Source organism: Echinococcus granulosus (genome assembly GCF_000524195.1).
Source record: "Echinococcus granulosus chromosome Unknown EG_S00029, whole genome shotgun sequence".
In the NCBI taxonomy this organism is placed as follows: Eukaryota; Metazoa; Platyhelminthes; class Cestoda; order Cyclophyllidea; family Taeniidae; genus Echinococcus; species Echinococcus granulosus.
Window position 1 is genome coordinate 664723 of NW_020170409.1, and position 16109 is coordinate 680831.

Consider the following 16109-nt stretch of genomic DNA (forward strand, 5'->3'; position numbering starts at 1 on the left):
AGTCGTTTTTTGCCTCTGAAGTAACTTTTATACGCTGTGGAAAGTGCTGAACTGATGTGACCTTGTTTGTAGCGGAGAGTGTTGTGCTAAAAATGACGTATTTTGGAGTAATTAGGAGATCTGCGCAGGCGATAACCTTATGATTGTCAGGCTATGAAACTCTATCCCTGCAGCAAGCTGGAAGACGCCCGCAGCCCTATTGATTACCCCCAGCATCACAAAGCCTGTGTGTACGTGCATGCGTAGTTTTTCAGCCCTTTATTCGTGAATATTTTGGCATACAGAAAACGTGGGGAGAGGTTTCGTGCATGTGAATAGGTAGCGCAAAGAGGGGCTACTAATGCTAACCCAATCAGATTTAGAGGTCATCTTTCCTGCAGGCTTTTAATTGGTGACCTCGGACACATCACACACGTGCAACGAATGGGATATTCCTGTGCTAAAGGGGCCAACTTTTTGGCGAAATTCTGGGTTGACGATTGATTATGAATCATAAATGCAGCCTCTGGATAACCCGGGTGAACCCGTTGTTGGTTGCTGAAGTGCTATTTGGGGTTGCGTAATGGGGCACGAATTGTAATGCGGTCGTGCTTGTCGCTTCCATGCCATGTTCATTGATTGAGGCCCAGATAAAGTGTTCCTATTATTTTTCATTCTCTTATTCACAATCCTATTACGACAGAGACGTGACTTAATAAGCACATTATGTATGCCATTGCACACCAATTAATACACACACGGGGCTCTGTAATCTGATTGGCCTGTGGAGGCACAACCTTGGTGCATGCAAAATCCTACCATGACATTTAAATGCAAACGTATCCTCCAGAGCCCTGCGCAAGTATTTTAGCGATCTGCCGAGTATCTAGGATTAAAGGTTACCCTAAGAAAGTCTAGTTAAAAGTTTGAAAATGAGAAAAGTTGTTTAAATTAATGCCTCCCTATCGGAGTATCTTAACCAGCTGGAACTGGTGGCAGTACACTATATGATGAACATGATAGCGGATGTTGGTGATGTTTGGAAGCTAGATCAGCTGCCACCTACAAAAACATAATTCACAAGACTGTTACAATAGCGACTCGAGAATACTCTGGAGACGAAAGAAAATACGAGGGCAGAATATGCAAGAGGGCTGGTGGGGGTGACAAGCCCATCCGGTGAAGGTACAATGGCGAAGATCCACAATGGCTCCTTTTAACAAAGCTAAGAGTTAAGCAACCAACTTATTACATAGTCCCTCTCCACCTTTAAGCGTCGTCCCAACGTCCCCCCTTGGTCAACCTCCCGCGCCGACCACCACAGCGTGTTCGGTGCGGTAAGGGAAACATCCATGAACCAATGACGCCATTTGCCAAATTTGCGTGCCACTAAGAAGGTATCTAACGTCAAAGCCACTGCTCCGTCTTGTAAATTCCACCGGACTTAGAGATTCGCTCGGTATGGGAACTGGATTCGGGGACGGAGGAATGTACTGGTCCTTAGCTAGCCCTAGGAACACCAGTTTTAAAAGGGTCAATTAACAAAGGACGGAGTTTAACATGGTTTCGTGGAAATAGGGGTTTGCGTTTATTCCTCCTTGCAAACTTATCCTCACTTAAGTGCTGCCCAGCCATTTCAATCTAGGTTTTATCAAGCTGGCAGAGGAGTGGAGGAGGTATTCCGTGTTTACATACTTGATATCTTCGTGCAGGAACGGTGGACAGCTACGCAATAAACTCTTTTAGATGGTTTAAGGCTAATGTCGCTTCATTTGTTATTGGCTTTCCTGCAGACCATGGAAATGGAGTAGTTGTCGAAGGTAGACACCTTTTTCACTCCTGTTAGGGGTCGTCACCGATTCTTCCATCCACAGCAATGTGCACTTCTTCGGTCCCGCTAAGGTTGATCACTCAGCAGTGGAAATTAGGATAGATGTTCTTCATGCTCTGGTTCGCTTTTGGCTGCCACCAATGTAGCACCCTAAGACTTCCCTGAGGACGAAAGCAGACATAATGTTCGGGCAGGATACATTTATTTGACGTACAGAGGAGATTGGGGCTTCTGGCGTGGTACAAAGCCAGCCCACCTGTCTAAGGTACAATAACGGAGCACCTAAGTGGCCCCTTTACCAAAATCGAGAGTTGAAAAAACACCTAACGTATTGCATTTACAGCACAAATAAAGGTACCTAGTGTATGCTTTTTTATTAGTTTAATCTCAGCTTATCGATAAATATAGTAGTCATGCCGATATCTTAAACACCCTGTTTGAAATAGTGTGGGACTTTTTCTTGCTCACTGAAGCTGATAGGTGAGACTAGAGAGGCTCTGTAAACTCAAAAAAAGTACACCTGTCATGTCGAAGTAACTATCCGAGATAGTCAAACAAATCAAGTTACTAGCACTCATCACATCACCGACCACACAACCGCTTATAGGTTTTATGGGTTTGAAAAAAAATTTGATGAATGGAGTGTGGTGACGATGTTGCGCCTGCGGAATTGGCCATATTTGTCGGTAGGGCTTAAGTCCCGCCCCCTACATTGAAAAAGTTGATAGCGGAGACACTCTAAGTGATTTAATAGAGAGTTGCATGATTATTAAAAAAAGATGATGAAAAAGTTAGGACATTTGTCGTGCGGTGGAATAGTGCTTGTTATAAGTTAACGCTCAACTGCAAGGCATCATTAGTCTCCGAAATTTTCGCTTATTATCTTGGTGGTAGAGCTCAGCCCACCAGCCCTTCCATTGTCTTTAGTTCAAACCACCACAATCATTCAAGATCTACTGAATAGTGTAAAAAAGTAGCACAAATCCAAAACTAGCTGGCCTTAAGGCAAAATTAGGTGTGCATGTTAAGTATTAGGGATCATTGAAAACAGACCATCGATCCTCCTCAGCAAGTAAGCCTGCCCACTCCAGGATGATGCCCTTCTGCGTGTCAGGGGTTAAGGAACATTATATCCGCACCGTGGTTAACAAAATGTTTTGTATACATCGTTAAAGAAATGATAAACTGCCTAATAGTTTAAGGGGCTCTTAGTCAGTAGACGTCCAATTTGTTCTCGCCACTACAATGCAACTCCATCCTTTGTTGGACCCCAGGGCAAGCCGACACGAGAAACGGAACTCGTGCATGGCCCCCGCAACCCCTACTCAAATTAGTGGCATCACATTAAATAATTTGGCATAGTGCTTAAAGTATTCCCCTAAAACGGAGATGTTACTTTGTGGTATCAGTTTCCCGGATGGTTCGAAGCAATCGGGAATGTGATTGAAGTACTTACAAATGGATGGAATTGTGAAGCTATGCAACCTTTCATTTAAGATCATGTAACAGAATTTTACGTGCTTGAGCCGTATGTCACAACCCACGGACCCTTCAGTCTCCCTTAAGTTTCGGTAGCCATCTTGGGTGCACGAGGTACAGTTATCATTCTACTTGCGGTCCATATACGTGACGCTCCGATGTCACGAGCATACAACACGTGTTCCTTTTCAGTTTTTTGGCGACTGTTTGGACCATTTTGTACCGAAACCGAATTGGTTGACTTCAAAACAATAAAAAGGTGTGAGGTCTTCTTAGTCTGGGCACACACTTACTACCTTGGTTGTCGAATAGCGGTGGAATTGATAAAAAAAATACTACTGACAATTGGCGCAATATGGGAGCAGTGAAACATCCAACAGACTAATTTACAAAACCCAAAACTGACTGCAGATGGGTATGAACAGTTGTGCTGCTGTTAGCATCTGAAAATCACCACACACTTGTCAGCAGTCGAGCTTGTTAAAAATTTGGCGCTTAGTTTCACAACTTGCCACGTTCGGAATGAATTCCTCTTGAATACGTAGTTTAAACCTTACCACCTTTAAGCGGATTGCCAAATGGCCATCAGTCGTTGGCCTAGTGATTACACTAGAATGACACAAAAGCGTCAAAGCCATAGCGTACACTGAAAACATGATTGATTGAAACTGTGCGTAAACAAACTAGTCAGTTTTATGCTACCGTGCTGGCGATTAGGAATATCCATCTCTAAGCACCCGTAATGCCATGCTTTACAACTTTCAACATGGCCTTTACACAAAAGTCAGCAATAAACGTTTGCGTCAGGTAAAACGCCAGTATGAGTAGAATAAACAAACAAGAGCAACTTTTGAGGGAGGCCCCACAAAGGCTCTTAGGAAGGTTGACTACTTCCCAGGAGGCATTACAGGTGTCCAAAATAGCCTTCAAATATAGGCAACTTGGAGGTGTAGCTGTCGCATTTATTTAGGAATATTAAGAAGTAGCAACAACAGTCGAAGAGGAACCAAGGGACCCAACGTCAGAATGCGTCACGAGCAGGAGAGGGCCAGCAAAGTTGAATCGAAGAAATCTAAATGTACACCCGTCTACGTGATACGCGGTAACATTTATGGTGTCATTGAATGCAACAACACAGTCCAACTTTGTTTCTCTGCGCATTTAAAAGTGCTTGCCTGTTTTACCACTTCAAATTTAATTCAAAATTTTATGGCATTTGGAGATGAGATGGCGGTACAATACACCGCTGGAAAATGTTTTAGATGAATACGTTGATTGTAGTGATGAATTACATGCAGAGAAATCACGTTTAGAAAGACCCTCGATTCCCAAGCATGAGGAATTGCGTCGACATGGAAGATAATTCACGATAGTTTGGTGCCAATGTGCCAAACGACTTCCGGTAATAAAAAAAGTGGCGTGAGTGATAATAAGACGACTAGTTCACATCTGCATCAGCTAAAGTTCTTAAAACCAGGCAAGCAGAGGTCACCTCCAATTAACAGATGGCAATAACCTCCGGACTGTCAATTTGTCCTTCACTTCCTGCGAGTTGTAAGAACGCGAGGCTGCTTGTGATATGAGGCGCCTTTTGCATTCCAACATCAGACGTATGAGCACACCGTCGATCTCCCCTGTACGGCGCACTCGCTAACCCCCCCGCAACTGGCGAGACAAGCACCCCGCATCCCCGAAAGACAATCCCTTGCGCGTGCGGCGGAGTTCAAACGGAACCGACTACTCACTAAAAGCCAAGCAATCACGGTCCCGGTCCATCAGCCCGATGTACGGGAGCCCAAACGCGCGCCAAAAAGATGCTACCAAAGTCGGTCAGGTGGGTTAGCCGAAAGTCCAATTATTCTAGACTAACACAAGACAACAAAATTCATGGTACACATTGGGGCGGGGAGGAGAGACTACCTCATTCTCGCGGTGCTTCACCAAATGACTATCAATTCTTCCCGGTATTAGAAAATCACCTACAAAATAGTTCATTTGGAAGTAAGTACAAAACATGACTGTGCGCCGGGGGATCACGTGTATGTGATGTTGGTGGTGAAAAAACTAATAGAATAGGTATTTCTGTAATTGACGGTAGGATCTGGAACCACGTGATAAAATTTTATTTGTACAAACACGTGTGAAAATGACAGGGTCCAGTAGCAGCAGCAGCAGATACGTTATTTAGAAGGGGGTAGAATTCGCATTCACCATCATGCGCGGTGCGATGGACATGGACATGAGCTCTTGGAAGAGAAGCTTGCAGGCATACGGTAAAGCCACTTGAGATATCTACAAATAAACCAGGGAAGTAACAGTAGCCCAGTCAAAATTAGTCCTTCGCACGCATTAAGTCAACTCTGAATTTACAAAACAGTGACCCCAAAATGAGGCGGCTGTTAGTGTAATCAGCGGGCAGGCTGTGTAAACATTCACAGAACTGATTTGTGCGAAGTGGTTGACCAAAATAAGAACGCGAGAGTGGGGAAAATATTTGTCAAAATGTGTGTGGAAGGTGATCAAAACGAAGTATCGTTCGTTAAGTTAGGACTACACCCGCATTGGTTTGAATTACAGTTGATCAGGTTTCAACCAGAACTGGAGACGCACGTCTATTGGGAGTGTAGATTAAGTAACTATGATAACGAACACGTTTATAAACTTGTAGCCAGTGAAAGTGCGGATTTAGATTGGCCCATTGTAATGGCAGCGAAAAATAATAGTAGAAGCGAATCTAATAAAAAAATTAAATGCAGAGCCCAAATCAGAGAAAGTGACCAAAAACGATGACCTCCTAGCTCCCAGCCCGACGATCACACGGTACAAAGGTATGAAGAGGAACTGAAGCCACCTTTGGGTACCACGCGCACGCGCAGATGTATCACTTCAGTCAGTATGGAATAATCACCCCGGTGTGCCTAAATTCCCACCTACCGAGAAGGCTAATTTCTACCAAAGCATCACCTAACAATAAGCTCACACCGAACAATAAATTTAATAGCATAAATGTCAGAATGTGGGGAAACAAAAAATGGTAGCTAGTTTTGTGACCTCCTTCTTCCACAAAATGACGCAACTGCATCCTAATAGCTGAATCAGATATCAAATTCGTACAGAAAAAGCTGTACAGAGTTGATAAGAAACACCGATTCCGCTTTAAAGATGGCAAAGCAACAAATGAACACGTCTCCACCTGTACTCTTCAGAGCGTGCATGAGAAAGAGATGGAAGTGATGGGACAAACCTAATCGCATACATTTACATAATAGTGAAGATTGGCGTAACTCCGCAAGGGCACGTGCACAAGCATGAGCTGCAAATTTCGGAACCTTGCTAATACCAAACAACTACATTTGCTCAGAACAAATAAGAGCCAGAAAGTTATTTAAAACACTCAAAACACCTTAGCATAAAAAAGATAGGGATAAATATAACACGGAGCAAACACGGGAGCAGCCAAGTTTGGAAGGAAATATTTGCTACCATGGTAAGAAGAACCAAAAATGGGATTAGAAGACAGTTACTATTTCTGATATTGCATGTTGATATTTACCTTTATGGGAAAACATCATTCCGTTTACCTTTCCTGATTTACGCAATGTCGAACAATAACGCTACGCATTTTCACAGAAAGGTAAACACTTGCATGATCAAGCGACACAGAACTCCATTTAAAAAAGAATGAATTTACTAATTTCAAATATATGAATACGAATGCAGAGAAGCATTACCATATATTAACAAACTTTTAATAGGTATGAAAGTTGGGAGTGCATTTATTGGTACAATCACTCAATCACAGATGGATATTCATTCAGTTACCCCAATTGATACATTTTAAATACAAAGGCAGACCAGAGAAATTACTGCATCTACCTAGCAATTAAAACCCAGAACAAAAGTGGGTTTATGGTTAAAAATAAGATGGCTATGTAAAAATTGCGAATATCAGACACGACGAGCTCACCTGTGTGGTGTTCTGGCAAGTACTACATTCGAAAGTCTTGTTGCGTTGATGTGCGATAGCCATCAGTCCGCACAGATTGCACACATAAACTTGATAGGGATCGCTAGCAAAGAAGAGGCGCTCCCGGAGAAATTGGGCTGCACCGTGGGCGATCTGGCAGTCACGTTCCATTTCACCGAACCGTAAGCCACCGTCGCGACTTCGGCCCTCCATGGGCTGACGGTTGAGAATTTGGACGGGTCCACGCGAGCGCGAGTGAATCTTGTCGTCGACCATGTGCTTCAAACGCTGATAGTACGTGGGACCCAGGAAGATCTGGGAGTTGAGCTTACGACCTGTGAAACCATTGTACATGATCTCGTTGCCTGTGTGTTGGTACCCATACTCCTGCAGGAGGAGGGAGATCTTCCGTACGTTCACAGCATCATTGAAGGGAGTGGCATCGCCAATCTCACCCTTATTCGCGCTGACTTTGCCCTGTGGATGAACAAGCGATTCGGCTAAATAAAATATGACCTATCTTTATAATGAGAATTCAGACAGTGCCATATGGAGTGTGCAATTTGCCGAAATAGGCTAAAAAAGCATCGTCTAAATAGGTTTTACGTAAGTTTGAGGACATTGAATTGCGGTAAATGGAGGGATTTTGAGCCGCCACCGGCAAATGCCATGCAGTGCATTTAGAGGTCGGCGTCAGGGCTGATGCAGCAGATACTGCAAGAAGAGATTTTTTGTTTCAGCAGTGAAATCTCACACACATGATAATGAATAAGGGAAGGGGAAAAAGTATAATGGGGATAACTAGTCCCTCTGTACGCATAAGCCTGGGTAAAAATTGTTGTCAGTGAATTAAAAGATGAGGAGTATGTACCCAACGCGATGAGGTTTAAACCGCGGTCAAGAATAAGTAATTCCAAAAACAAAGTGGTTCGAAGTAGAACTCCCATAGTTTAACGATGCCAGCAAGACGACCATAAGCTTGAAAGGCCAGATCATTTATGAAGATGAGCAACGCAAAGCAACTTAAAGTAGCAACTAGTATTTACGGAGAACCTTTGATACTGCGAAGATTCAATTCGAAGATAGCAACAGTCCTAACATCGGACGAATTTATCAGGCAAGGATTTAAGCGTAAATTGCGTAGAGTAAAAAAGGCAAACTAGCAAAGTTGTTGTCGTAAGAAGTTTGGGGCAGTTGAAAACACGACAGCGTTCGTTTTACGGAGCAAGTTCGACATTGGGAAACAAGTGGAATTGTTTTAGATTATTGGTGTAGGCTTACTTGAAGACACTCTATCAGGTGACCAATTGTCATTCGACTGGGAATGGCGTGAGGATTGATAATAATGTCGGGAGTGATGCCCTCACAAGTGAAGGGCATATCCTCCTGTCGGTAGAGGATGCCGCAGGTACCTTTTTGACCGTGACGCGAGGCAAACTTGTCACCAACTTGTGGAGTCTTTGTGGTGCGCACACGCACTTTGCAAAACTTATTTCCTTCGTTGTTCCAGGTGACCATTACCTGGTCCACAATACCGTACTCGCTGCGGCGCATAAATACCGAGGCATCGCGTTTCGTGTAGCGCCTTTGACCGCCATCCAGCTGCAAAAACAATTTCTACTTTTAAATTGTCAGCAGGCAATGCAATTCAAGATCAGATAAGCTGAACTATTGCGGAGCAAGTCCAAACAAACCTAACCAATGTGTCAGAAGAACATGAAACGAACCTCATCTTCATTTTCCGGTAGGGAAATAGTCTTTCCAATAAGCACATCATCCCCAGAAACACGAGTGCCGGGTGCGATAAGACCATCATCGTCTAGTTTATCGTAGATGGCGTGGCGCATGCCCCGGCAAGTTTGTGGATTTGGTTTCTCGAAGACCTCTTCTTGATCCATCCCATGTCTTGCCTCCTGGTCCTTGTAAGTTCGGTAGAACTCCGATCGGAAGAAGCCACGCTGAATGGCACTTTCGTTAACAATCAGCGAGTCCTCCTGATTATACCCAGTGTAGCAGGCGATGGCGACAATGGCATTGATGCCGGCTGGCAGCTCTCGGAATCGCAAATACTCCATGGAGCGTGTAGTAACGAGAGGCTTCTGAGGGTAGTAGAGTACGTTGGCGAGAGTGTCCATACGAGTGTGGAAGTTAGAGATGTACACACCCATGGCCTGTTTGCCCATTGCGCTTTGGTAGGTGTTACGCGGAGATTGGTTGTGATCGCAGAAGGGAATGATGCTGGCACAGATGCCCAGAATCATGCTTGGATGAATTTCGCAGTGAGTGTGAGTTTTACAGTAATTTACTGCGGCCTGCATTTCAGCTGGACCCATAGCAATCATGGCTGTCTCCTCCTCCAAAATGTCAATATATTCCACTACACCGTAGAGTACAAGCTCCTGCCAGCTAAACCAAGGGATAGATCATATAAGATTAAAAAACGGTGCCTAAGTCACAACCTTTATCGATTGCAGCAGTGCAGTCACTTAGTGATGTGGAAAAATGTCAGGAACAGAGTACGCAACTCACCAAAAGCGGTTATAGGCCCTATTCTTTAGCTGATCGATGTGAGTCCGTTTGAGCATGAGCTTGCCCTTCTCGACAATAACAAGCGGGCGGCAGATGCGACCAGCATCGGTGTAAATTCGGATCTCCTGATCGCGATAATCTCTGACCATGCTGACCTCACTCACAATAACATCCACCTGGCGTCGAAGTTTCCGCAGCGTGACCATAAGGTGATCCGGAGAGTTGTGTATTCCGACCCAGCAGCCGTTGACGAAGATTTTACAGGTCCTAAAAGTTGGTGAACACTGGGGAAAGAATATATTCTTACTTCCCAATCGCAGAGGGGGCGATCTCTTCCAGGTTCTCCATACTCCACTCCTCAAGAAATTCCAGAATTGGTGACGGCTGACTCCCAACGGATATGTACGCCATGAGAGCCAAATTCTTAACCAAACCAACGGCGGAACCCTCGGGAGTTTCGGCTGGACAAATCATGCCCCACAGAGTGTTGTGTAACTGACGTGGTCTCGCCAACTTTCCATCTCTGCCGATTGGGGAATTCAAGCGTCGAAGATGCGACAGGGTGGAGGCAAAAGTGAGTCGATTAAGAACCTGAGAAACACCCGGTCTAGCTTGATTAGCCTTCTTCTGGTCTCCCCAGTTGCCCGTAGCAAGGGAGTACTTTAAGCCATCTGTTATGATTTGACTACGAATGGCGTTTTCAAGATTGAATTCCTTTCCCTTGTCGATAAACTTTTGAGCATATAGTCTGATTTCTTTGGTCAAGTTACGGAATAGTCCACGAAAGAGAAAAGCGAGTAGAGGACCCGCAAGATCCAGTCGTTTGTTTCCATAGTGATCCCTATCGTCAACATCGCGCCGTTTAAGCGCCGTGAGAAGGAGACGGTGCACCATGTAGCCCAAAAAGAAGGCCTTGCGAGTATCGCAGTAGTCAGAGATGCCAACATGAGGAAGTGTTTCCTTTTGCAATATCTCCTTGGCATACTTGATACGCTTTTCCTTTGTGACACCCGGCCGAGCACCACGTGAACCGATAAAGTTAAGTGCAACCTTCTGATCTTGGATAACGAAAGCCTCGTCGAGGGACGGCTTTATCATTTCACGCATTTCACTATCCTCAAAGTCGTAGATGATGTGTTCCAAAATGTCGCGATCGGCCACAAAGCCAAGAGCCCGAAAGACAATCAGAACAGGTATCTCCTGTTTAATATAAGGGAGAATAGCGACAATACGTTGACCGATGGTTGCGCGCTTATTGTTGTCTTTACCACCACGCGCCATCATGTTAACCCAAAGCGTGCTAGCTGGACGAGAACTGTGCTCAAGGCAGGATCGAATTTCAGTTTTGTAGGCGTATTTGCTGTCCTTTTGTTGAAATACATAAACTAAAGTCGTAAGACAGAAAAATGGGTAACTACCTGTATTTGTAGCCATCTTCTCTTGAGCTATCAAAACTTTTTCAGAACCATTTATAATGAAGTAGCCACCAGGGTCAAGCGGACATTCATTAAGTTCTGCCAAATCACGGTCGCTCATAACAGCCAGAATACAATAACTCGATCTAACGTGGGTCAATGAATATGAATATCCCCTACCTCAACATGATGGGAATTTTGCCAATAAACTTCTTTTCGAATTTCTTTTCATCTACGTAGCCGTCTCTGGTGACTTTCTTGACAACGTCAACATATAGGGGGGCAGCATAGGTCAGATTTCGAAGTCGCGCATCGTTCGGGGTCATGGGAGCAGAGGAACCATCCTTCTCCCAATGCGTCGCTTTACTAAGGTAAATCTGCTCAAAACGAAGCGCATATTGTACCTAAACCTCATAAAACTAAGATCCCAACTCACCGGCTTTTCAATTATTCCACCTGTATACTGGGCTTCTGCCTGGAATTCTATAACAGGGGAGTCTTCAACAATTTTCTGAACAGATGTTTGAATGAATTCATCAAAAGAATCCAACTGTTGTCGAACCAAACCCTTCTCATCGAAATAACTGCTGATAACAAGCCAACAAGCCTCTTGCCATAAATCTGGGGTTATTTCATCGTCATCTCCATCTTGCACGTTTAATTGCAGAGGGATATCTTCTATGTCATCATCTTGAAGCTCCTCAATGCCCTCTTCTGTATAATACAAATCTAAATTTACAGAACATAAGGGAAAACAGGAGGCAACTACCAGACATGTTTAGAGCCTTTAGGTGTGACCGATGTAAACAAAAGGTCATTACGCATATGCACAATGGGTAGTCTGCTAATAGCTGAACTGGCAAATTGTGCGATTTAATTAAGCCAGGCAATTGTTTTTTTTTATTTGAATTAAGCAAAGTGCAATGCCCTCTGTCAATACATTAAAAAAACCCCAAGGGACAAAGGAAAATACGATGATGTATATAGCTAGATAGATTGCGGATGAAAAACTGTTGCATTTGTATCCGCATGTCTTGATATATTTTTGAGTAGCCAAATAATTTTCGTGACTACCCTCTAATTTTACATTATGACACATTTCCAGAACTTGAACTAATACTGAGCATCAACAGTTATTTTCCCACCATTTATATAACTATAATAAATGACGTATGCTAGTGTGCATTATGAACAAAACCTTAGTTTGTTTTATGAACGACTGTTTATTTCGGAAGTATTTTTTCCCTATTACTCAATCTATTGCAATAGGTCCGGCATTTCCCTGTTCCGCCAATCCCTTCATACCCATTAAATAAGAGGAATGATAGATTAGAACATTTTTTATTAAGTAATGCTACGAATAGTGTACAGCGAATCGCAATTACAAAAGTTTGAATTTTGTCACCACCTTAGGGCAATTGTTTTTCTTGCAGTCATGAGGCATGTGTATACTGGCCACTTTTCACCTAAACAGTAAATTTAAGCAAAGTAATCTTGCAAAACTCTCTTCTCTTTTTTTGAGCGCCATCCCCAGTATTCTTTTGATGAGTGGTCTCTGCATGTGATATTTCGGGTGGTCTTCCTTCTTCCCTTAGTGCATAAACACCGCCTTCGTACCGGACCGTTGGTGTACCTTTGTGCGAGTGCATCCTGTTTTGATGTATTAAAATTATTTGAGTATGGTGTTATATATCCTGTGTACCAGGTAGTTTGTTGTTGAGATGTGATTCATCACTCAAAATGTATCTTTGCTTTTAAGAATGATGGAACTTCCGATGTGCTCCAGGTGGCGGAACGGCTCGCATACCTGTACCAGGACTACTCTGTAGACGTTAGACTGACTGTATTTGTCCTAACAGGTATTCTGCCTGATATATGACCCTCGTAGGTGTTTCCGTTTGATGATAGAAGTTTGTTTCATCCCTTCTTTCAGACTGGGCATTGTGGGTTGCGATTTCCGCTTTTATTAAGAAAATATTGGTTGGTAATTTAAAAGCAAGAACTGATGCATCGTCCAGGGCACAAACTACAGGCTTGTGGCTGTACATCCCTAGTGAAAGCCTTCAGCAGTTCCATCAGAGTACGATTTGCTCTTTTCATCTCTCCATAACCTCGCGGATGTTAAGGTGTAGTGCTTATCTTAGAAATCATGAGGGTCTTCCACAGTTTAGTAAAGAGTTGGCTTTCGAATTTATTGCCTTGATCACCATGGACTGTTTTGGGCACTCCTTGTTAACGAATTTAGCAACTTAAAATTTGAGACAATGGTTTCAGTCACCTATATCTTCACTGGTTCTACCTCGGTCACTTTTGTGAAGCTGTCTGCTATAACAAGGGTATATATGTTTCCTCTCTCTATGGCCCGTAGGGGACCCAAGATGTCAATGCCAACTCCCTTGAGAAACTTGTGCGCATCACTGTGAGGTGAGATCCTTTAAAGCCGCTGTGAGCAACGCAGGTGTGGCTGAGATCAAGTACATATGGGGTGAGTAAAGGCTATCAGCCCCTTTTGCTCGAGGTATACAGCACCTTCTTTTCTCCCAAATGGTCCAATTACGCATGTAACTCTTCGACAACTGCTTGTACTTAGGGGTAGAGAGCCCAGGCGTTCTAGTACTATCTTGGAATAATACAACTTCATCCTCCAGAGATAGTTCCGATCACTGTGGATTTGTAAGAAGATCTAAGCAACCCCCCTTACACCAGAGCCGTGTCAGGCCTGGTACCCTGTGTATTTCACCAACGATGTTTTGTGGGTTCGATCAAAAACTTTGTAGTCACGGAAACATCACCGCTTTCTGTCGGGTCTGGTGTGCGAGAGAGGATGCCTACATTACTTTGTGCATTACTCTTCCTGCACCGTACAATGAGATCTTACTATTGCAGCTCCCCGTACCAAAGTGCCACCGATTGGTCCATCTCCTGCATGGTTTTCACCTAGATCAGCGCCTAGCGATCCGTTCTGACTATGAGCTTCCTCGCTCCCAGGTAATGCCTGAACTGTCTTGTCATCGTAAATATAACGAACAATTCATGGCGGGTTGCACATTTCTATCTCATTCGTTTGTTAAGTTTTGTGCTTAGGTAGGCGATGACGTGTTCCTTTCCTTTGTTTCTTTATAAGAGTACACCGACTGCAGCTGCATCGTGTGTCAGTATCCAGTTTAAACGGCGGGACACCTGGTTCGAAGATTGGTAATACTAGCAATCGCGCCAGCACTTTAAACTCTTCGACATACTCTTTCTCCCATTTGAAACCCTTTTTCCACTACTCCTCCTCCAGTTTATGCTGCGGGCTTGCGATCTTGATAAAACCTTTGCCAAAACGCATGTGGTAACATGATAAGCCCAGTAAACTACGAAGTTCCGTCGGATTTGTTGGTGATGGCCAGGTCCTCACTTGCTTACTGCGGTCTCCGAAAACCGCCATCCCGTCTGACGAGACAGTGTGTACCATGAAGTTGAAATAGTACTGCAAAAATTGACATTTCTTGGGGTTCAGAGTCAAACGTGCGTATGGCTGAGTCTTCGAGTGGGACGCTGTCAATATCATTGATGCTTTCTTTCGGTGCTAAAAAAGGTTATCGTGGCTCTAGTATCTTGGTGTGTGAAGAAGGTTCCTTCCACAAAATTTAGGGCTATTTCAGTGCTACCTGTAAAATCGGCACCAAGAATTACGTCCCAAAATATTTTCCGGAATTCATGTTCCATCTTTCATAAAGAAAGATGGGAAAACAAGGACTTTATGATATCGTCTTTGATACTTTTTTCTCGAGTACTTATAAACGGCCACGTTTTTGAAAGTTACGCATAGTTTAAATAAAGAGACCGCAAATCAAATCTCTTACCGTGTATTAGTTCAAGCACTCGAAGTTGAACACATAAATGACGCAAAAAGTTTACAGAATCATAATTATCGCCTGATAAGCATGTCAGTAGAGAAGACCGGTTTGCCTTAAGGAACACGGAGAAAAGCATAGACTAAAAGTGAACGAATCCTTAGGAATTATGTTAATAAAAACTTCAGGCTAGTGTCACCGAATTACGAAAAAGATGTGTCATTATGAAGTCGTGTATTTTAAAGGAGACTTTTAAATTTAGTGTCTAGAGAGAATGGAACCAACAAGAATTCGAAATTGTGCCAACGTGTCTGCGATATTTCATTGCCCTTGAAAGACAACCCTCGGCGATTACATGTAGCTTAGTAACCATCACAAGCACGTGTTTCTGACACTGGCCATTCCTTTCAAGCTGTAAAAATCTTCGATTTACTTAAAAAAAGAAAATTACTTGCAACCATCATGAACAATAAACTGTTGAGATGGAAGACGGTGTCTTAAGTTTAGCTGACCTGAAAAATTGCATTGTCTTTCCCCCCTCGGTGCGACAAAACAGGCGTACAGGTCATCATTGGCGGTGAATTTCATGACGTAAAAAACAAGATTTAGTACATTAGTCTACTGATGCGATTACCGACGTCGTGTCTGAAATTTACTTTTCCATCACCTAAGAACCACACCTATTAGTTTATTCACATCCATCCTGTTATCACTGTTTTCGCATTTTCGTGCAATTGACGCATCGGCGAATTTGCGTTTGGAAGACGACGTCAGTAATCGCGTCAATAAACAAAGCAGTGAAGAGACACGGCAGAAGGTTCCTCCAAAACTTCACCACCGATTAGGTGTGACCAAGAATGGCATCATGTGATCCATGGCTGCATAGATCATTACTGTTTGAGAAAGGTTGGACATCTTCACCATCACTTGCCTCAAAATGCCCCAGGGTCAAGAAATTGTACCCAGAAGAAGATCATCAGTCTCATTGATTGGAGGCCTTTTGGTGTACAGGTAATTTAAGATAATGTAGATGCTTATAAAATGTGCCAGGGTGCTTGTTATACCTAACA

The 16109-nt window shown here is 43.5% G+C and overlaps 1 protein-coding gene across 1 annotated transcript; it reads right to left on the reverse strand. All coding sequences in view use genetic code 11, as the record gives it.

The window, feature by feature from the left end:
* Positions 1 to 5473: 5473 nt before the first annotated feature.
* Positions 5474 to 12018, reverse strand: EGR_04593 (DNA-directed RNA polymerase II subunit RPB2; the record flags this gene model as incomplete). The annotated part of the gene is made up of 9 exons (XM_024493842.1): positions 5474 to 5581; positions 7257 to 7733; positions 8538 to 8858; positions 8984 to 9662; positions 9786 to 10052; positions 10093 to 11346; positions 11381 to 11577; positions 11637 to 11929; positions 11970 to 12018. 9 exons carry the CDS (start codon positions 12016 to 12018, stop codon positions 5474 to 5476), a joined length of 3645 nt encoding a protein of 1214 aa, XP_024351770.1.
* Positions 12019 to 16109: the final 4091 nt, after the last annotated feature.